Below are 23,239 nucleotides of genomic sequence, written 5' to 3' on the forward strand. Positions count from 1 at the left end.
TCAACAAGGCAGCAAGGCATTTTAAATGCCTCAACTATGGTTATTAGACACTACCAACAATAACTGATTCAAGAAAGGGGACACTCTAATACGATTTTTTTTTTAACAGCAATATTCTAAAGATTCATTATCAATATGAAAAGTCAAAGTCATCTTCTTTTGGCCATCCACTCCTTTTCACCATGTAAGCTGCAAGTCTGAAGCAGTTCAGAAAGGGTATGACATCAGGGTTCAGAATATAATGCTGCTAAAACAAGACATATTTCATGCTGGTCATCTACTGGCTTTAGAGAACCATGCAGCCTATTTTTTCTCTTCACCTTATTCTTTGCTCGCAGCTGTTTATATTGCAAGCCAAAAAAAAAGCACTAAGACTTAGAATACCAGAACTTCAAAATATTGCAAACTTCAATGGGTTAATCACATGCTGTAAAAGTCTGCAAAATGTGATGCCTGATATGATTGACACACCAGAAAAAAAAACTGACTGGAAATAGCAAGGATCTGGTTTAGATGTAGAGGACAGAGGTGTGAGGCTGCTGTTCTGATGACATGAAGGAAGAGGTATTTTGCAATCCCTGTACCACATGGATATGGGACAGCTGAAACCAGCCTTGCTTGGGATGTTGGGTCTGCCATGCCTTTAAGCTATGTATGTTTTATTACAACACCTCAGAGCACCAACAAATTTGAGTGTGATTTCCTCTGTTCTAGCTGCAAGATAGCACAGAAACGAAGAGAAAAATAAAGATCGGTCTGAGGTTCAATAGCAAGGCTGAGCTTTTTACATGTGTGACATCTTATGCGGAGTCTTTATGACTTGTCTCACCAGCAGACAAATATCTCAGCAGACACCTCTGCACTCAAATCTGCACTGCCAAAAAGATCTCTACAGGAATTTACCTTGAAAATTTTAAGGGCTTTGCACAGGCCCCTGGCTGCACTGTTGGCATAGAGCCATCACCAGCCAGATTAAGAGCAACATTTAGTTAAATAATGGGGTTGAGTTCTGAGATTTGAAATGATGACACATGTCCTAATCTGGAGTACAGATCAGGATGCCTGGAGTGTCGCAACCCCGCTGATCTCCATCACCTGAAGAGAATTCCACACGTAACAGCTCTGAGCACCAAATATTTCTGGATTTCAATCCTGCAGTGGCAGCTACACTCACCTGCAAATTCTGCAGAGATACCAGCTTGGAGAACAAAGACAGGAAAGTGCACTCAGCCTATGTCATCATCAAATCTGATTACATTTATTGATCTAGAGCTACCATGGACTAACGTCAGATCAGAAGACTCCTTTAAAAGCCTCATGAGAAACTGTCACTCCAAACACAACTATTGATGGCAACCATGCTCCTTCCTGCATTATTTCCTTGTTTATTGTCCCTGCAATGGATGACAGCCTTGACTCAGTGCAAGCATTCAGTCACACAAGAGTTCTCACAGCTGGCAGGAGCTACCTGTCCAAGCAACAGTGCTCAACCACAAAGGCAGTAAAATATTGGGTCTTTGTATTCAGGCATTCCATCAGTCTCCTGGTGAACTTTTCTCACTATATAAATAATGCAACTTATGAAAATTTTATCAGGTAAAATAAATAGAAAACAGTGACTCCATCTTCCTTAATCCAGGAAAGTACATTTAATCCAAGACTGGATGATAACAAATATCCAGCTACATGCAAAGTTGAGCATGATGATAGGATACAGCCCTTACAAGTTGAGTATATTAAAAAGTGCATTTTTTTTTCAAGACCATATTGGAAATGGCCAAAGAAAAAGTGAAGTATGGCCTACAAAATGATAGAGATATTGCAGCAGCTGAACAGAATGAGGATAAAATGAAAACCGGTAAGGTGCTTTTTTTTTTTTTCTCCTTATAGGTAGACAGCCTGATTTCCCTCCTGAAAAGCACCATTATTTTAGATATTATGCTTTTCACTGCAACACTATTTTCAGAAATCTGTAGTATCATACAAAAATGGAAAACACCACGCATCCTCCCCACCCCACTCCAAGAATAAGGCAGATGCTTCATTCACTGAGGGCAGCTGCATAGCTCATGATGAGCAAAAAAAAAAACCACGTGAGAAAGGTAAATGCCAATCTGTCACTGGCTATTTGAGCTTTGGCACAAGCCTTTGGTCAGCCTGCTGGGTACACGGGTATGCTGTGCAACCATTTGAACTCTGTCATGCTGTCAGAGGCGTTTCAGAACTTGTACTATTGACTCTGCAACTGGGTGGTTTAGGAAAGTAGGCATCCCTCATGAGATACAAGGACACCTGCTTGAAGAAGGACGTGCTGCCACAGATCTGCCAAGAAAGCCAAGCTCCAAATTCAGATGACACTTGCTCATTTCTCTTCCACCAAAAGTGAGGGGATCAGTTTATCCATTTCTCCCTTTCAAATGCATCAAGTTTTAACAGCCCTCCTCCTTCTGGAGGCATTTTTCTATATATATAAACCAAATGTTCCTACAGTTAAAATACAGAAATAATACGTTGCCACAGGCTTGTAACGTTTAGTTTTTTAAACTTAACCAGTTAAAGTCCAGTGCAAACACAGAACCATGCTTCTTCACAAAAAAAAGATTCCTGACACTACCATTTTCTTATCCTCATCTCAACATTTCATCTGAGGTACCACACATTCAAGCACTAGCTAAGAAAAAAATAACCATTATAGGACACAAGAGAGCAATTTTACTAAGCTCTCATTATAGGAAAAACAACATTTGTAGTAGTAAGAGCTCATAAACATACTAAAGCCATACCTTCAAACCTAATAACAACAGAATACAATATGTTCTTCTTAAATATTAAAGCCAACATTTTGCTTTCATTAAAGGCAGAGTAAAATAAAGCGAGATAGCCACAAATCTAATAATAACAGAAATTCAAACAAAGAATTACGCATCAGACTGAGAAATACCACCCTGGTCCTTATTTTAATTCATGTCCTGTTTGTTTAATGCAGGGGAGGAAAGGAAAAAAATAAGGAGATGGGGGAAAAAAAAAAAAAAAAAAAAAAAAAGAGTAGCAATTTGCCAGCTCACCTGGACACATTTTCTGGAATGTACTCTAGAACTGGATACCCATCACTTCTTCTGGATGCCAACTCCGAATGAGACTTCCAGGTCTCCATGAGCGTGCTGACAGCAGGGAAGGAGCTCAAGTGCTGAAATGTCTGCTCTCGAGCAACCGGCCGCGACAAGGATATCGTGCCCTGGGCACCGATCCTGTAGTGAAATGACTGTCCACCTGAATTTACACCCACAATGGCAGAGGATGGTATACTGTTCTCTTGGTAATAGCTGCCATCATCAGGCTCCTGCTTAATCCCCACACGTAGGCCTGGATTTGGAAAACCGCTACCTTCACAATTTCCATCAAATGAAGAAACAGGTGGTCCTAAAATCCCAGAAAGAGAGTAATAGTCTTTGTCATCCATAAAAGAAAAATACGAGCCATCTGTAAATGGGAAAGGATTTACTGTTTGATTCCCTTTAAAGGAGGCACCAGAACAAGGATGTTTGGCCGACTCTTGCTTCACTGGTACTGAAAAGGGGGAATCGGAGTTCATTTTGCTGCTGCTGTCGCCGATGCAGGCGCTGCCAAAGGACCCGTCTGGCTCAGGCTTTATGAATTGAACAAGGTTCATCTGGCTGTTGCTGGAGATGGCGTTCTCCATTTCCTCCATCTTAGGAAACGTGAGTTCTTGAGCACCCTTGTCTTTTGTGTCTGGACTAGGAACGGTATCTTGGCTTCTACTAGGCCCCACTGGCGTTCCAGAAGACGGGAACCCTATGGAGTTGTTTACAGGGCTACAGATGGATGATCCCACAGTGCTAACCGCTGGACTAGAACGCGTGGACCTATTATTGGCATTGGAAGGGCTGGCAATGGAGCTTCTGGAGTTCAGGTTTGCAGGGCTGGACACAGAAGATCGCATAGTGATATTGTTGGGACTTGAGACAGGAGATTTCACGCTGCAGTGGCTGGGAGGACTGGAGATCGGCGACTTCATGCTACTGATAGGGCTGGAAAGCGGAGAGCCGACGTTGCTAATGTGCGCGGGGCTGTGCAACATGGAGCCCCGGTTCTCAACGTTCGGCGAGCGCGACAGAGGGGTGCCCTGCCCCATGGGGCTGTGCATGGCAAAGTTCCCAAAGCCAGCGGTAGTTGAGGACATGGAGTTAACTCCCGCAGGACTACATACTGAAGAGGCCATGTTCTGAGGGCTGCAGCCTGAGGGGCTTTTCTCTTGACACATGATAGGGCTTTTGACAATCGTGTGCATGGCACCGCCGTTCACAGTGCTCCCAGAGTCCGACATCAAAGACCTCAAGGGCCTGCTGGCGCTGTGGAGGGGAGAGGAGCAATGGCCATTCTCCTTGTAGAGCTTCACCAGCTGCTCCACATTCTGATAGATCTTTCCTGGGCTTCCCTGGTTCTGCTGATCGTAGTGGTAATCGGCGTCTCGTATCGAATCCATATATAAACCCATGGATTCGGCCACCGTTGCCGACAGCTCTTTGGACTCTGTTTCGGTTTTGATGTCAGAGCGCAGGAGACCAGGCTGGCTGTTGTCTTGCTGCAGGCAGGAGAGTAGCTCAGGTTTTTCTTTGCTGTTTCCTTGAGCACTGCTGTTTGCGAAAGTGCCGGCGGCGCAGCTGACGTTTACGATCTCCATGTAGTTACTGTCATCAGTCTGCTCTCCAGCACCTATGGAAGAATACTCCACAGACTGAGAAACTTGACCCCACCGTCTCTCCATATCTAAGCCTTCTGGGTAGCTGTGGTATCCTTTTGTCTCCATAACTAGCAAAGACATATATAAAAAAGTAAAATTAATGACAGGACAGTGTGACTTCCTAAGGAAATTTCCTAATTTCCTAAGGAAACAAGGCGTATCCGCTTTTTCTGTCTATCCTCCTCTCTCTCTCTGCCTGCCAGTCCCATTTCCCTGCCCCATCCATCATCTCTCAACCATTTGTCCAATTTCAATCAAACCGAGGGAAAGGTCTCATGGATATGACAGCCCTATGGGCTCAGGGAGAAAACAGCTCAGCAGTTAGGAAACACCCAAATTATTGCTCCCGGCCCTGCCCCAAAAGGAATGGCTTGGCAATGTCAGCACAACCACCCACCCTCACTGGCCGTAGCCCCACGGTCAGTGCTAGCTGTACCAGGGGCTGCCCCTCACCTAAAAAAGGGAAAGGGGAGCAAGGAAGGAGGGGATCCAGAGAGGTCCTGAAAGGACATGCTGGTGGCAGGCAGGATGAAAACCCTGTGGAAATTGCTCATTACAGCTCTGCTCCTCCAAGGACCTTCCACTGCCATGTTACGGGACAACAAAGCAAGGGAGACTGCTGTTTTAAGGGGATTTCTCTTCATCATCCTCACTATACAGCATAACACAGGATGCTTTAGAAGGAACCAGTGGTTCTGAGGGGCTGGGAGCTGACTTGCCCCTTCCCAGCTATACAAACTTCTTGTACAACCTCCCAAGGAGACATGAAGGTGTGGGGAGAGAAGTAGGACAGCAGACCAGCAGGAAACATTTCTGCCACAGGGTAAGGGGATCAGACTAGGTGGGAATGCATGGCTATTAAACAGATCCATAACTCTGCCAATTCTGCAAACTTCCAGCCAGCAAGAGGAATATACAAAAATAAAAGTAAACCTTGCTCTAAAATGGACCCTAAAAAAACCCTTCCTATCCCACATGCCACCTTCTCAAGGTAAAGAGCAAAATGCGTGACCCAGTCTCTAATAATCTGAAAACTACATATAAGTAACAACAATTTCTAATTTTTTAAGGATTTGGCTCATAGTATCATTAGAACTGCAGAAACTCACGTGCCAACAGTAACAATACCAATATTATGCAAGTATTTTTTTCCTTTCTGAATGTACTCATTTTCCAATATTTAATTTAGTGTTCAACCCCTTTACTTAACACTACTTAACTAAGCTATTTTGAGCAAAATAATAAAAATAAAACAAAAAAAAACCTTAAACTTAATGACTTGAATACCTCTTTGCCCTTACTTAATTAGAACTATAGCCCAATGCTTACATTTCCCTCAAGCACAAATTTTATTAGAACCTAGAATGTATATTAAATCACATTCCTATAGTCTAAAATTTTCAGACAGAAGCGCCTAATTCCTCATAAAGTCACTCCCAGATAATCACCTACCCCTGATTTAAGTGCTGAACAAGCCTAATTCCTAGAGAAATCCACTGCAGCTGTGAGTGACCCGCATTTCTGAAAACCAGGAAACTTAGTTAAGGCTTAAAATTAGGATGTAAGTTAAAATTAACTCTCAGAAACACCAGCAGAACCACTACATGCCAGGAAATCTGTTACAGGCCTAACATTACACCAGTGTTTGAGCTTCGTAGCGACTTCTCCCACAGCAGTAAAATTCAAACTTCATATATAATCAATAGGTGAGCATACTCTGAAACTTCAGCGAATAAAAATCTGAGTCACAGAAAGGAAAGGAAAGTAGAAAATGCCCTGATCCTGCACTTGCAAAGGCTGGTAAATATATCCAAGAGGATCAAAAAGCAGCAGAGATTATTTCTGGCCTAATACAAGTTCAGTTTAAAATGACAGATATAAATTAGGCAGAATGCAGCAGCAAACGGATTTTTTGGGAGTGATGGTTTCTGTCACTTTCAAGTGGCTCGGGGGATACCAGAACCAAATTAATCATCTCAGGTGTTACTGGCAACATTAGGGTTTGGTTTTGTTCTTTTAGACAGAACTTGCTACAACTTCACTAGCACATCTATCCACAGAATCCACACTTCACCTACCGCACACATATGCCTTTTTACTAACTTTCCCTAAACAAATCTCACTGGGGACTAAAACATCCACGGACACCCACAACTAAAGCTCAGCAGTGTTACATACTGGAACCAAGACCATCTCTGTCTGACACTTTACAAAGCAAGAAACATTGTGTGCGCAGCAGATATCCAGACTCCCTCTCCGAAGAACTACTAAGACACTGCGAGTTGTGTATTTCACCCCAAACATATCAACAAACACGGCCCTCCGCAGCACAAATCTCCGATCAATTAGGCATGAAACTAGTCTCGCAGCAACAGCCAAATAAAAAAAATCAAATGGTACCTGGTATCCCTGCAACCAAAAGGTCACCTAGATACGGGGAAATCTGAAGTAAGCCCAGTTTCACAAAAAAAAAAAAAACAAAACAAACCCAAACTGGTGGCTCAAGCGGCCACCCACTTCTTAATTCTCGGTATAAACCAAATTTCCTTGAAGTTTCACTGTCTGCCAGCCACCCCGCTGACACAAGACTGCCCAGGGGACTTGAGTTTCATGGCTGTGCTGGGGTTTGCCCCCCTTTCATCAGGGTACCGGAGAGGCACGGGCAGCTCCGCCACCGGCGCTGCCCCGGCACGGCTGCCCAGGGACCCGAGCGGAACCGGGCGCGGGTCCCCCCCGTCCCCGAGCGTTCGCACCCACGCAGGCAGCGCGCACGCTGATTTCCCTATTTACCCTACGCTGCGAGGAGCATCACCGCAGCTCCCAGGGAGCAGCCACCGCTTCGCACCCCTGTCCCCCACGCCCCCAAGCCAGCCTGCTCTCCTGCAGGTGCAGTCCGGGTTGTCACGCGTGGGGGTGCCTAGCAGTGCCCGGAAGCTCGCTCGCTCCCTCCCTCCCTCCCTTCCCTCCCAGGAGTCCGCGGGGGAGGGGGGATCCGACAGCCCAAGCCCGCTTTCGGCCGAGCCCGCCCCGCCGGACCCCTCCTGCCGCCCGCCCCCCGAGCGATGCAGAAAAGCGCTTCTTCCAGTGCGAACGCCGCTCCCCACCCTTCACGGCGGGGGGGTCCGGGCCCCGCTGCCGAGCCCCCCCGCCCCCGGCTCCCGCCACTCCCCGCCAGCCGCACCTCCCGCCGCGGTCCGGGGAGCGGAGCGGTGCCCCCGGCCCGGCCCCGGTACCTGTTGCGGCGGGGCGCGTCCCCGAGCCCCCGCGGCGCGGAGCGGAGCGCAGGGCGGCGCGGAGCGGCAGGGCGGGCGGCGCGGCTCCCCCGCCCCTCCCCCGCCTGCCCGCCCGCCCGAGGCGCGCCGCGCCGCCCGGTGACACGGAGCGGCACCCGGGAGGGGACGGGAAAAGGTGCCAAGTCCTTTAAAAACATGTCACATGCCCACATAAAGTTCAAGTTTACGTCCCGCCCGCCGCCCGCCGCGATTGGCGGGCGCGCCTCGGAGCGCGGCGCGGCCGGGGCCAGGCGGGCGCGCCATTGGCTGCGCCGCGCCGTCAGTCACCCGCCGGGCGACATGACTGATACAAAGTTGCTGCGACACAGCCTGGGAAACGCATCTCCTTAAAGCCGCAGGGACCGCGCGGCCCCCGCGCACCGCCCGCCCGCCCGCGGGGTCCCCGCGCACCGCCCCGGGCACCCCCGGCGAGGCCGGCGGCGCGGCGGCCCCGGGACCCCGCGCACAGGTGAGGTGCGCGGGGCGCGGCCGCCCCCGCCCGGTGCCCGCGCCGCGCCGGCGGCAGGGCCGGGCATCGCCTCTCCGCCGGCCCGGGGTTTCCGCCTGTCAGCGGTGCGTGAATGCGCACCGTGCCGATGCAGCAGTGATTTAACCAGGGAAATTTTTAAAAATAAATATAATTAGGCGGAGGGGAAAAAAAGAAAGAAATAAAATGTACGGGGGAAAAAAAATTTAAAATAAGGAGCGGGGGAACGACGACGGCGGAGCGCAGGAGGGTTCAAGGACTCGTCCTCCGCTCCCCGCCGGGCTGGCTCCGCTCCGCGGCAGCCGCGCATCCCGCCGGGCGCCCCGCCCGCTGCCTCCCGCCAGCCAGAGGAGCCGCCGGAACGACCCCTGGCCCCCGGGATGCTGCCACCTCCTATTCCCCAGTGTCCCCCTAGGTGCCTGCGTCCCGGCTGCAGGAATACCCTTTTCGGAGACAAGATTAAAAAAAAAAAAAAAAAAAAAAAAAAAGAAAGGAAAAAAAGCCGCCGAGCAAACTTTCAGGCGATGCGCTCCCAACTCGCTCGCTAAATACCGCCCCCAGCCCCCGGTCAGCGGCCCCTGAGAGCCCCGCTCCCGGCCCCCAGGTGCGCCCCACGGCCCGGCGGGGACAGCTCCACGGCCCCGCAGGGTGACAGCGGTGCCCCCGGGAGCGGGGCGGGGGGCTGAGCCCGCCGGGCAGCGGCAGCGCCGGGCACCGCGCACCTTCTCCCGCAATCGCCCGTGCGCGCCCGCAGGGACCCCGCGTGTGCTGCTGCGGGTTTGTACAGAGTCACGGCGAAAGCGCCAACATCCCTAGGATTTGGGGTGTCACGTGCCCCTCTCGTTTTCCTATTCTGCCAAATATCGACCCACACTCACGGGCCGAGGCGGCGGCTCCCAGCGCCCGCGGCTCGACCCGCGGAGGAGCAGCCGCCACCACCGCCGCGCTTCCCCGCGGGCGCTGGCGAGCAATGGACGTGTCCTTCCCGCGAAGTTTTCACGGATGGGGACGGGACTAGCCGTGACCTGGATACGCTGGCCGGTGTGCCGGACACCCACCCCGCTGCCCCCCGCGCCGCTGCTCGCCCCGCGCAAGGCTCCGCGCTGCACTCACTCACCTCCCCTAGGACATGGTGGCGCGGCGGGGGGAGGAGGCGCGGCCCCCGGCTACTGGCAGCGAACCATCCGGGAGCCCGCACCGCCACCCAGAGTAGGAAAAAAAAAAAAAAAAAAAAAAAAAAAGTAAGCGGAGGAAGCACCGGGAGCGCGGCGGCCGGGCGGCGGGAGGGAGCTGCGGCGGCAGGCGGTGGGGTGCCCGCGGCTCGGCTCGGCTCGGCGGACAGCTCCCACCATGGACGCCTAGGTGGGTGGGTGTTCCCGCGGGTCACACCCTCGCCCGCCGGCAGAGGGGAACGGGGGGTGGATCCAGCACCGGTGGGGGAGGAAGGGGGTTTTTGGGGGTGGAGGGGAAAAGAAGAGGGGGCAGAGAGGGAGGGAGACAGACACCCTCCAAAAAAAAAAAAAAAAAAAAAAAAACAAACCCGAAAAAAAAAAATCAAACTTATGTCATTCCAGGTAAAACTCCCATCTGCGCCACCAAGGAAGAGGAGGGAGGAGAGTGGCGAGGGTGTAAACTTTTTCCTCCCCTCCGCCCCCTCCGGTGCCGCCCGGCCCCTCGCAGCGCCCGGCGGCCGCGGCGCCCCCGCCGCCCCCTCTCGCGCCGCCCGCCCCGGCGGCTCCCGGCGGCTCCCGGCGCCGCGGGGTTTCTCACGCACGGAGCCCGCCGCCGCCGCGGTTCCTGGTTCGCGGAGCCGCCGGAGGAAGGGAAGGAGGGCGGGCGGCGGGGGAGGAGGAGTGTCTCCCCGTGCCCTTCCCCAGGCGGAGCGTCTCTCCCGGCCCTGGCGGCGGCGGCGGCGGCGGAACACCCCTCCTCTCCCTGCTCCGACCGCCCCGCTCGGCCCCCGGCGGGCTGCGGGGAGCGGAGCGCTTCTGGACGGGATTGCGGGAGGAGGCTGCGCCCCCCCCCCCCCACTTCCCCCGCCGGGCCTGCGCCTTCCATCCCCCCGTCCCCGCCGCTGCCAGGCGGGGGGAGCCGGTCCCCGCTGCCCCCCAGCGTGCCCTTGTGTCCCGGAATACGGGCAAGGAGCGGGAGCATCCACGCCGCACTCGCGGGGCTGCGGTGGGGCAAACCCGCCCCGATTCCACACATTAACAGAAAAATTGGTGCTAACAGTGATGCTGGTTTTAAAATAATATTTCACTTGTGGCTGATTATGTTTGAGTTCAGGGCATTAAATGTCTCTTCATTTAAACATCTTAAGGAAAAAAAAAAATTCGGCATTGGAGGAAGGAAAGTCTTGGCCCTATTTTAATGGCCTCGATGCAAATCTTTAAACGTGGGAAAGGGCTGCTCACCGGGAGTTGTACCTGTGCCGAAGTCTGTAGGATTGGGGCCTTGGAAAAGGCAATATTTTATCAGCTGTTGTTTGCATCCGTCAGAGTTTTTGGGTAACTTGATAAATGTTAAACAGGGAAGCAGAAAGTACTGGTGAGGCCAGACTCGGAGATAACGGCACATTCAATAGCTTAATTTCACAATTAGTTTACTGTATTATTGGAAGCAAATCATATTTCACTGTGCCTACACTAGTGCTCTATTTTTAGCCATAATCTAGCTAAAAAGGAGGAACCTACTGAGATGTATTATAACATCGAATGTGAACAATTCTGTTCTCTCTCTTTTTACTCATTTTGTGTCATACATCTGGTTTGTAATACAGCTCATTTATTAATTGAACAGAACTACCGTGGATGGGCTGGAGGCTGCAATTCCAAGGCAGAGGAAAGTTTCACGCAACTCTGCAAGGAACCCGGCAAGTCACAGCCATGCAAAAAGCATCCAAGCACACTGTCTGCTCTCCCAATAACTGGCATAGCCAGAACAACTATTTTTTTATTAATTTAGAATTACAGTGTATTTGGCTCTTTGGTTGCACTTTTTTTTTACTTTTCTTGATTTCTTTTTTCAGGGTAAAGTTGTAAATGAAAATGGCATTTGAAATGCTTCGATGTAGCCTCAGTCTTTGTGTTGCATCATCTTTTTTATTGTATTTTTAAGAACATAAAGGAGATATAAAATAAAATTGAGGGAATATACCAATCTACTGCCTTAGTACCAAACATTTGATCCCTTCCCTTTCCCCTGTGATACAGACAGAGATGGTTGCTGGAAGAATAAAGCACCTTTCACGGTATGTGCAAGATGCTCACAGTTTTTCCACAAATTCAGTAGAAACCTTATTTGTTTTCTGTTTGTGGTTCACAGGAGCACTTAGCTTTTTAGTGGTTGACACTATATCTATTTTTAGCAGCATTTTAACAGCTGTCACTAACAAATACGATCCCATCTTGAACGAGAAGGGGAGTTTATCTGTTTTATTTTAAAAAATCAGACTACGTAGTTGTCAGATTATAAAATGCAATTTGGATCTTTATCTGTGAAGAAGAAAAGGCTATATTTTCTCATTATGCCAATTCCATGGGGGAAAGAAAAGGGGGATGTGTAGTGGGCTTGATAAAGTAACGACAGGGTTTTGCAAGGTTTGGAAATAATGTTATTCAAAGGCATACAAATGTATATATAGCACATTTCAGATTCGGTTAAAAGTGGTCCTGTTTTGCTGCCTTCTGCAGCTGTGTTGCGATGGGGGAAGCCGCAAAGAGTCAAGTCACAGTTTTCCAAGTAGGTCAAGAGGAGCAGTGCGGACCTCCAATGAGCAATTCTCTTCCCTCATATTAGATTTTATATATGAGGTTAACGCACGTCACACACATGACACTGAAAACAGCAGAAAGACAAGTGTTAGGGCACTCTTGCAGCAGATGTCATCTCTGTTCCTAAAGATAGGGGCAAATTTGCTATGGATAATGCATTACAAAACAAGATAATGCTGGAACTCGGCAAGTGTCAAATTGTACCTCCTCCTGTGCTTAGAAAAGTGAGTGAATTGGTATGAGGGGCTGCAGGAGCAGCGATGTAGTGTAAAAGCAGCCTACTGTACCGTCTTACTTAGAGGTCATGTGCCGTATTTTGAGAACTGAACCAAAGCGGATGAAGTTTTGAGTCGGTTCCAACTAAGGCAGCTGGGCATTTCCCACTTCTCTCCAGCTCTAGCCCAGGAATGCAGGCAATCACATGGTCACACATATTATTCCTTTACCCGACATTACTCACCGTAGATTTAATTTTTGTGCCATTTGGCTCATGTGGGTTTGATTAGTTGAGATTTGCAGCTGGTCAGAAGTAGTTGCATTTTGGGAAGACACCAGAAACACACTGGGGATGACAGGTGAGAGTTTACTTTCCCTGACCAACAGATATGAGTCTTCCAAGAGAGGAGTCCACAGTCTTCCCTGACTTGGTAGTTAATTGTATTAAAGCTAGTTTCCCAAGCTATGCTGAAAGTCTTTAGAATTCTTTACGAGATTAAATGTAAGTAAGCATGTTTTCTGTATCGTATGTTTATGTTCTCCAAAATATCAATACTTTATCTGTTTAGTCTAATTTTGAACAATTTTGTTTTCTAATTATAGAGAAATCCTTTAGCTGAGCAACAGAACATGTTCCCTTTTAACCTGTATTCTTTCTTTTCTACCTTTTTTTTTTCTTTTTTTTAAATGCTCTTTAATGGCCCTGTTGTAACTGTGGTTGAACCACATCTAAGTATAGTACAAGTGCATTTCTAATGCACATTGGCATTAGCAACCACTTGCTTGTGCAAAGGGCCAAGACATGCATTTAAAAACATCTATTTCCAATACATTTCAAATCACAGTTTTTATCGACTATTAGCACCAATAGTTTCATCTGCTTCAAAATAAAAACATCCCACAGGGAGTTGCTTGCTGTGGATAATAGGTCTTGTAGAGAGTGGCAGGACAAGCAAAGCATCAAGAATAACACATAGGCAGTACTTTGTATTTTCTGGAGCTTTACTATTGTGACACACGTTTATATTGTTTATAGTCAGCTTCTCTCTTGCACTATTTCTTGTAAGAATATGCAATTTGTAAAAAAATTGTCATTGCCACAGAAAGCAGCCTTATCTCGATATTAATGAATTCCCAAGCAATAGACGGTAGTGACAGCTAATTGTATCTTAATATTTATCTACTACCTGCTGGCATTTTTACAGTATCAAATGGTAACTCATGCCATAATCTGATAAAAAATTTTGTAGTAACCATAATAGTACTGCACCTGTGCCAAAAACCCAGACACAGTGTTTAACAGCAGTAAAAAGAGTAAATAGCACCCTCCAGCACTTAATAAACATATCAAATGCAAATTGGAGGAAATTATTTAATCAGTCTATAGGCTAGTTAATTTTGATGATTATTCACAGTTCTACTAGCAATACTTAAAGTGTGGAATAAGTTAGTACCAAAATTGTTATGACACCAAGGTCATAAGCAGAATTTGAAACTTGCTGCATAGAGGAAACTATCTTCCTGATTGAATGAAGGTGCAGCTTTAAACCTCCTACAGCAAAAGGAGAATTCTTACGTCGTTTTCCAGATTCTTCTATCATCCTGAAATTGCCTGCTCTCAGATATTATGCAATGTGAGATGGTTTGATATTAACCTGTGTGATTAAATTCATATTGAGACTTGGAAAACCTTTGTTGTCTAAATTTTTTTTAAGTCTGTATTTCCTGGAGAAGAGAGATTTTGGCTGGGCTCTCCCCAAAGCGTACAGTGAAGAAGAGACTGAGAAGAGCAATGCTGTGAAGCTAAAAGAATGAGGAAGAAACATATGCAAGACAGAAAAGGGAAAAAAAAAAATTATTGATTTTGGTGGCAGATGCACCGCTTTCCTAAATAGATGTATTTTGTTGATTTTGTTGATACATTGAACTCTCACTTCCCTTGTAGGCTATGATCCAGCTCCAGGAGCTCATTCAATGTGTCCCCTGGGCCCACACTGGGAAGTTGATCTTGCACAACATGGAGAGTTGGTCCTTGCCAGATGCACGTTGATTTACACAGGTTTGGTTAAAAAAGGAATCACAAGTCAGTGTTCTGAGGACGTGTCCTAGCTTTGGAGATTGAGGTCACACCAGAATTTGTCTGCCCTAGACTAAATATCTGGTAATGAAAAGTCATGCATTCCAGCATTTCCCCACTGAACTCACCAGGACTTGGCTCACAAGCCACAAGGGAGAAATTTTGGCACATTGGATTGGTTTGTCCCTAGTAACTCACGGGTGAGAGTAGTATTCTCATCAACCCTGTTGCCTGGCTATGGTTAATTCTCTTCTGGTTTAAATCAACTCAGCATGGTTTCCACAAAGGGTGCTCTCTCTATCAGTGCTTGTGCAATCCTGGCACCTGCAGCATCCAAGTACCACACAGACCCATTTCTTCTGAGTTCTAGAAAGAAGAGCAGCATTATCAGCATTTTATAGGCAGGGAGTGGAGGAACAAAGAGATTGCAGGGTTTATCTCGGGCCACTAAGAAGGTTACAAAGTACAAAGATTGTTACTTCCCAAATCACAATCACCGCATTCCGTTGCGGGACCAGGGTCCCTTTTCAACCATGGCCTTCCCAGGAATGCTGCCTGAGCATGAGTGACATAGAATTAAAACACTTTTGGTTGTTGTCTGGGAAGGAAAACGCGTCATGCTGTGTTTGAATGGATTCATTACTGGAATGAATTTTAGAAACCCCATAATGTTGGGGCTTTTACCGTATGGATCAGCAGCAGCCACTGAAGATTGATGATACCTTCCCTGCCTGCTCGAACCTAGTCAGAAGAGTCACATTCCATGAATATGCAAGAATTTCTGGCATGAATTCTTGTACATGCATATTTGCATTTTGGCTCCCGTGCATGTTGTTCATGCACTCACCACTTTGAACACTGCTTTTCATGAGTAATTCTGACCAAAAACCTCATTCCTTCATATATATATATCTATAAAGTAAACACATAAAATGCCAAATGGAAGGAATATCATAAGTTTTTTTGTTATTTATTCATTTTGCATTCCATTCTCAGCCCTGGCTAGACACTCACAGATTAGAAATTATGTACCCCTCTCAAGATTTCTAAAGGAAGATCAGCCAGGACTCAAAGGAAATCTTGTTTAAGAGTCAAAGTTGTTCCAGGGCAGGACTCATAGAGGGTTTAGCAAACAAGAATTTCTCCTGGCATGGTTCATTTATGTCCTCTATGCATGACTTAAAATTGAAAACATGAGCCTATCAGAAATCTTTTGTGTTCAGCAGCATGTAAGACATTACTATTTCCAAATGTAAGAGCAGGTACTGAGCCTTTTAATCTGCTTATTTTAGTCCTGCTCTAGGCAGAAGACACCTGTCACTGTGGTGCTAGTCCTGCAGAACTTCTCAAGTCCTAACCATTACTCTTCTGTAGGAAGAATGAAAAAGACTACTGAAAGGAAACACAGGACAGTTAAGGAACTAGAGGTGCTGAGCTGTATTTGCATTATTTATACTACTTTTTTATAACCACAATAATAGTGATTGTAACATGATTTACACAATCAGGAGAGAAAGAATTCGACCTTCTTTTAGTGGGAATCATTAAAAAAATGAATACATAAAGTAGGCAGTATACACTCTGCCTGCACATTTTTATTTCAGAGCTTGTACTGAAGGGTGTCTAAGCAAGTGCTTCCTTGTAGATCCATTGTGGAGAGCAAATGAATCCCAGGGACTGTCGCTCCTTGTTGATCATCAGTGGGCGTAGATGCAGTAGATGTAAAGGTCTATGACTCACTGAGCTAGCTAAGGTGAAACCAGATGAGAGGAGATAATTGCACCATTATAAAAAGAATTATCATAGTTTGATTACAGAAAAAAAATCTAATGGTGCTGTAACTCTTGGGAACTAAAATATGAGATGGGACTGAAAGTGAGGAGTTCATGTCAAGGAACAGCAAAATGTCCCTTTTAATTGATCCATTTTAATCAGACATGCCAAAAAGATGATTTCAAGGATTGAAGGTATAATTGGTCAAAAGAGCCTAAGGTACTTCCCCATGCCAGTACTGATTACAATAAAAAAGAAGACTAATCAAAGAGGCAAAATGACAAGGGCAAGAAATTTATGAATCCAGAGATTACTGGAATACTTCGTGAAAGAGATGATACAACCTCCTGCCTTATGTATGAAAATAGATACCAAGTTTAAAAATTACCCATCTAGTCTGATGATCTGTAAATTGAAGAGTGAAAGGGAAGGGTTGCAGGTAATCTAGACTGATATGAGACATTCTAATACTTACAGCGATACGAAGAATGCATTTCCTTTTGGCAGACGGTGAAGATTTGGTGTCAGAAAGTCCAGAAAGCATGTATATAAAATGCAGAAAGTATTTGGGCAATTAAGAACAGAAAGGAAATGTGGTGTAAATTAATGGGCATCTTTATAGTGTACATGAAACACTTGTCAGGAGGGTTTCATAGCAGTAATGACATTATAAGCTGACTACGATTTAAGCTGCAAGAGCAGAATGAAGAAGACAATAAACTTTTGAAGCACACTAACAAAAACCTGTCATTTTCTCTTTCCATCTGTGTGTGTGTGGAGATTTTAGTAGTGCTGTATACTAAGGTGAGTAGCAATACTTGGGAAAGTACCAAGGTTTGAAGCATCCCTTTGATAATTTCCTTCTAGCTCAGTCTGAGTCCGCAGCTTCAGGGGTGCAGATTGGCAGGAAGAAACTTGAAGCAGTTTTTCAGTATCACCTTAGGGGTTGTAATGGGGGGAAACAGTCACAACTCTTATCCCAAAAGTTTATTTCCATGGAGGTGATTCAGAATTGGCGAAGACATAGCAGTTCTCAGGTGGGAGGTAACTTTCTATGGCTCACGTGAAGTGAGAAAGGAGTTTCTTATAAGGTCCCTTCACAGCCAACATTTGATTTGAGGCTCTCCAACACTATGTCCCAGCGGCCTTGGTAAAGAATAAGACATGACACTCTACTGTTGTTATGAATCAGTAGGGAGAGCAGTTCAGAGAAACCTCAGTTGAAGGTGACAGATAAGAGAGGCCATCAAATTCAGTCCATCCTCCTTTGCCTCTGCTTCCCAGCTCCCTGCACCTCTGTATGAGCTGAAAGGAAGAGGGAGACTCAGACTTGCATGTTATAAGTCTTATCCAAAGCACATCTGTAAATTACAGCCTCTGCCTTCAAGTGTGTTCAGTGCTTACTTCTTGTTCACTGCAGCATTAGCCATATGATGATGTTACTTCAAGGCTGGGTAGAAAGTTATATTAAATATGATTCCAGATATTGATGGAATATCAATTCCAGAATTGATGGGATTCCTCACTATTTTTATTTGTTGGATTTAAAGTTAATAATATTCTGGCATAGCCCTGGTCCAGGTGAATGGATATCTTTTTTTTTTTTTTTAAATGAGTTTTCCATAAAAAAACAAAAACAGATTTTTCCCACACAGCTAAGCTCACAGATGGGCATGAGGACTGTTCAAAATGTCGTTCACCACAGGAAAGCATTGATAAGGCATTGACAGAGGCAATCACATGCATCACATTAGTTTCTGTCAGGCAACAACACATTCTCACAGAACAAGGAAGTTTGTGCATTGATCCCATTAGGGGCTTTCTGCTTTCAGGGCAGTGCCACAGCTGGAAACAAGAAGCTGTGCCTTATTAGGATGATGAACAATCAAAGGGGCATTTTGGGATTGTGAGAAGTCTGATGGGGTTTTAGTTAGACTGTAAGCTATAAGGTAAATCCCAATGCTCTGGTGGGATAGGTTAAGGGGACAGGCAGTGACCAGACAAATGAGTGGCCCAGAGGATTAGGAGACACCACTTCTCTGGGTTTCCCCCTTAATATCAGTGTACTCCGTTTGCATTCACTGTGAGTACTCATTTCTGAATGATCTATGCACAGTCCTGTTGTGGATCCTCAACTTTGATTTGGGGATGATGTATTTCAGTGTCTTTCTCTCACCCTCCATGGTGTGACTGATGAGTTCTGTCTGCTGAAGTGGTCCAGCCAAAAGCCATAGCCCTAGGAAGGGGGCTACAGTGGTTTTAGCCCTTCCTCAAGTAGCATGGGTTAAGAGCTTCTCTGGCATGGCACAAAGTGGTTTCACTCAGCTCTTAGGTTGCCAGTGGCTCTGGGTGTTTTGTCGCAGGCTGGCAGGATTTTCTGAGCGGTGCAGGGGATTTCTGCTTAGGAGAATATTTGGCTGATGAAGTGTTTGCAACCTCTGTGGGAATGTCCCCTCATGTGAGCATCTCAGGCCCAAGAGGCTGCAAATCTTACCCTGGCTCGGTGCTTGGCAGGATTTCTTTATGGTTTTCTGCTTTGTCTTTAATAATACAGTGAAGTGAACCAACCACGTGCAAATATGTATATATATACTTTATGCACATCTGGACTGTAGCCACTCTAAAAGCAAGTAAAACAAGTTAGAGTACATACATTACAGAAATGCATATCAGTTTATTTTACAGGCTATTTTAACTCCTGAGGTACCACACATTGGTCCCTCTCCTGGTTTCTGGAGGAAACTTGTCTCTACACTGCTTTTTTTCATGCAACATGTGTATGCAAAGTTTGCTGTCTTTGTTGTTAAGGATATTATGTTAGGACCAGGAAGAGAAAAAAAAGTTGGAAAGACTGCTGTCGTTTGCAATGTAGGCAGGGAAATGGTTTTAAGCCAACAATTAACACAGATGCAATAGCTGACCTGAGGCTGGTAATGCACATTGTTTCTGAAATAAAGCCCCAGAAGAAACCAAAGAACTGTGCAGTATTTTCCTGGGTTTTCCCACAGCTCTAAGTACTGAAGCTGAAATAGGTGATAAATAATGACTTGCTAAGAGCTTCAGATTGCAAGATAGAGGAACCTCGCAAAATCCAAACCCCAAAACCCTATAGACATACACAGACAGAAAGACATAGACTCTGATTTTTCCATCAGTTATATGTCTGATCAGTAAGCAAAAAACTATACATACGTAGCTAAGCAGAAGATACACATGCAGACATGTCTAGGTGCTTACTTTACTGAAGCCATCATATAGCTATGGAATATGCAACAAAATATGTGGAGATAAGTGTGGGGACAGAAAATCCAACCCAGACTATGTGTTTTAGATAAACAATTTTTTTTTGCTTGGGGTTCCATATTCTAAAAAGCATGGTAGTGCTTTGGCATGTCATAGCATAAATTAGCAATAGAAAAAGTAGTTATTTTGTAAATTATTAGAATTTTGCTTTTCGACTGCTGATTTTAGCCTTTATTTTTTTTGCATATCATTCTATATTTGGTAAAAGTTTAGCATATCTGTGTAAATACAATGATAAATACTAATTTTTAATACTTTGAGCAATACATTTTGTCAATGTTCCCTCTTTAGAAGAAGAATTGTTTATTTGAGAGGCAGTTTCAATAGCATGTGGCAGATTATTTTAATAAAACAAAGTGAGATCAGTATCATGGAAGCCGGATTAAATATCTTTAAGAAGACACTCACATCATAACCCTTTGTATGTGGCTTCATATTTTGAAGTGGAGAGATAAATAAAGGAGAATCACAGAATATGATTCCCCTATTCACTTGTATTCAGGAAGGTAAAGATTGCTTGAAATATGTCTGATGAAGCTGGTTTTTTCATAAAATAAAGTAGAAGAGATTATTCAGTGAGCCCAAGAAAGCAGTCTTCCTGAAGGAGACAGCCAAGAGGCTGCAGATGATGTAAACAGATTATATTTCTTGGAGATTAAAGTGAGGTTTCTGACATTTGAGAGACTCTATTAAAAAATGCCCTGTGCTCACTATCATCTGTGGACAGTATTGATTGCTGAGCTGTTTACTTGTAAAAGGAATTCTTTCTGGTCAAGTGATACAGTTTTAGGAAAGGAATGACCTCTGCAGGACGAGGGGGCATACAATTATAAATCATACCAAATGTGATTGAAGCTCTCCCACTGGCAAGAGAGAAAATCAAATTAAAGCAAATATTGTATTAAAGGAGTTTCAGTGGATGCCTTGGAGAGCTCTGATTTTCATGTAAATGTTCATTTAGACTGAAGTTTACTGCCTCCTCAGAATAATGGCGAAGAAAAGAAAAGCATATTTAATTGGAAAGGAAGGGAATGCCAAGGAAACAGATGAATTGCAACTCACTTTCTAGATTTTTTCCTGCAGATCTAGTGGCTATGGTAGCTCAGTGTCTTAAATTGTTCAAAGGAAAACAGTAATTGAACTTCAATCCATATAATTCGGGAAATCTTGCTCTTTTCTTTTTTAATTTTTATTTTTCTTTTTAAAATCTTTTTCTTGTCTTCCAGATTATTGCAGCTTTAGGTAATTTTCCTGTCAGGTCCTTTTGCATGTCCTTGTGGGAATTGCCTAGTTGATTGACAGCTTTGATCTGGAAATTGTTGCAGCTAAACTGCTACAATTCATATGGAGAGAACTGCCAAATAATTTGACAGATAGGTGCCAAGAAATGACGTATGAGGATCTGTCAGACAAAGTTTTTTAGAGAAACCATCCTTTGAGTTTGGCTTCTGGTGGACTACAAAGAGCTCTCACCACTCTGTTCTGCAGAGGCAAAGTACTGGGATAGGCTATGGCTGCTGTAAGTAAATCCCTATAAAATCATCATCAGAAATCAGGAATTAAGTATTTTTCAGTGATGGCACCAGCTCACAGGTTAACACTTTTGTGCCTGAAAGAGTGTGAAATTGATGTAAAATATTTCCTGAAATGAAATGTTTAATAAAAAACCTGAGAGTAAATAGGGTTGTTTTATCTGAGCACTGTCCAAATCTAAGAGAAATCAAACATACTGTATTGCTTTTTTTTTCTTTTTTGGCATTTGCACAAAAAAAATAGCCTAAAAGTTATAGAGATTTACCCTAACTGTAAGAATCAACAAAAGTATAAATGTCATGGTAGGCTATCGGGCAACTGAGGCAACACATGTTCAAACCCGACTGAGTAAACATATTTTATTTGCATTCAAGCTAATGCCTTGGAACTGGAGTTAACTTCGTAGTGCTGAACTCAGGGCAGGTGCAAAGCCATTTCCCTAATCCAACCAACTGAGATGTCAACTGTGTAGCCTGAACTATTCCATTCCTAAACCTTTTGTTGCATTTGTCTGTGTACATGGAGGTTTAACGCAGCAGGGTATTGAAAATCTCATCAAGTTCAACAGAGTAAACCTTTAAAAGGGCTTTTCATCATTAAACATTTCCATACTCTGTAATGTGCAAGGTAATGTGAGCGTACTTTGAGGAGGATTTTAAGCAGGAGAAAGTGTCCTGGTGCCTGAAGCTGGCAATGTGCTAATTAAAGATGCACAGAAGAAAATTTAAGAGAGTAGGTTTGAGGAGGGAGGGAAGGAAGGAGGCCATCCCTAACAGAAAGATGTGACGCTTCAGCTGCCGAGCCCAATCGCCGGGGAGCAGGAGTGCATAAACAGGAAGAGGCAGGAAAGAAGAAGTCACTTAATTGTCAGCTAGAGAAGAAAAATGTCTCCCAGGAGGTTTATTCTGGATGGATTATGGGAGCAGGGAAGATGTCACTGAGAGCTCTCTGGGTTGTGCCTGTCCTGGAGTAAGTTAGAGGCACCAGTCAGACCGAAGGGTGAGATGATGTAGCAGCAAGGGAAACTAAGCATATTCATCAACATTTTAATAATATTTCCTGCAGTGTTATCTTCTCATAGCTTTTTCAATTATCCTCCCAAATTTCTTCTTCTAAACCAACCCACAATAGATTTTTCTAGGGTGCCCAGCTGAAAGTGGAGGCGTCTGGAGCACAAGGAGCCTCAGCTGAGCTGTGGGATCTGGTTCTTGTTTGGTTCTGCCAAAGAGTCCCATTAGGACGTTGCATAGTTGCTTAAACCAATTTTTTCACAGGTTATCCTTAATTTAGTCTTTTACAGACACTTGGCCATGAATTCTGGTTTTCAGACACATGAGCAGCTACATCTGTAATGAACTCTGAATGCCTGAAACATTATGTAGTTGTAAATGCTCTGAGAAAAACAAATAATGACTCAGAACAGATGCTAAGAATAGTGGAAACTTTGGAACTATTCCCCAGGTTTTAGATTTTTTTTTTTTTCAAAATGTTGTTAATTGTATCACCTCAGTTTCCAGCATGCTGTGAAAATGAAACCATTGATGTTTGCAAAGCACTCAGGACTGGTAGTGGTGAGTGCCATTAGCAAATTACTCTGCCTGCTTTGTCTTTTCTACCTCATTCCTGTCTTCATGCTCCCTCTTTCAGTGTTGGCCCCTTGCACTCTGCCCACTTGGCTGGTCCAAGGCTTGGTACCAAGGTACTTGGTAGCAGGGGCTGGTGGCAGGTCGGCTCCTGTCTTGCTTGTGCCCAAATCCCACCCTGACACACAGCTGGCTTCTGCTCTCCTGAAAAGCAGAGAGGTTCAGACGTGCTCCATGCGGCTGGCATCCTCACAGGCAGCGTCTGTTCAAGGCTATAGCAAGTCCACACTGAGTGGATTCCATCACAATTTTTACAAAGCTCATCCTTTGACCAAATGTGGGTGGACCTGCACAGAAACTGCACAGAGAAGCTGTTCTTTGACAGAGCTTCTTGTTCTTGCTCTGAAGTTATGGGAGAGTACTGGGTTTTTCAGCAGGAATCTTGTTTCTTGAGTCTGCT

At 45.3% G+C, this 23,239-nt stretch overlaps 1 protein-coding gene across 4 annotated transcripts in view; it reads right to left on the minus strand.

Annotated features, from left to right (window-relative positions):
- Positions 1 to 9,723, minus strand: part of NR3C2 (nuclear receptor subfamily 3 group C member 2) — a 190,412-nt gene extending 180,689 nt beyond the window's left edge. For 2 of the 4 annotated variants that reach the window (XM_053975771.1, XM_053975773.1), the window contains exons 1-2: positions 9,639 to 9,723; positions 3,066 to 4,830 (exon numbers count right to left, since the gene is read on the minus strand). In XM_053975771.1, coding sequence (XP_053831746.1) covers positions 3,066 to 4,828 — 1,763 coding nt within the window. In that variant the 5' untranslated portion in view covers positions 4,829 to 4,830; positions 9,639 to 9,723. Of the gene's footprint in view, positions 1 to 3,065; positions 4,844 to 7,995; positions 8,076 to 9,638 lie in introns of those variants that run through there. The other 2 variants (XM_053975772.1, XM_053975770.1) reach the window with 2 other exon arrangements.
- Positions 9,724 to 23,239: the final 13,516 nt, after the last annotated feature.

This window comes from Vidua macroura, chromosome 4 (genome assembly GCF_024509145.1).
Source record: "Vidua macroura isolate BioBank_ID:100142 chromosome 4, ASM2450914v1, whole genome shotgun sequence".
NCBI lineage: Eukaryota > Metazoa > Chordata > Aves > Passeriformes > Viduidae > Vidua > Vidua macroura.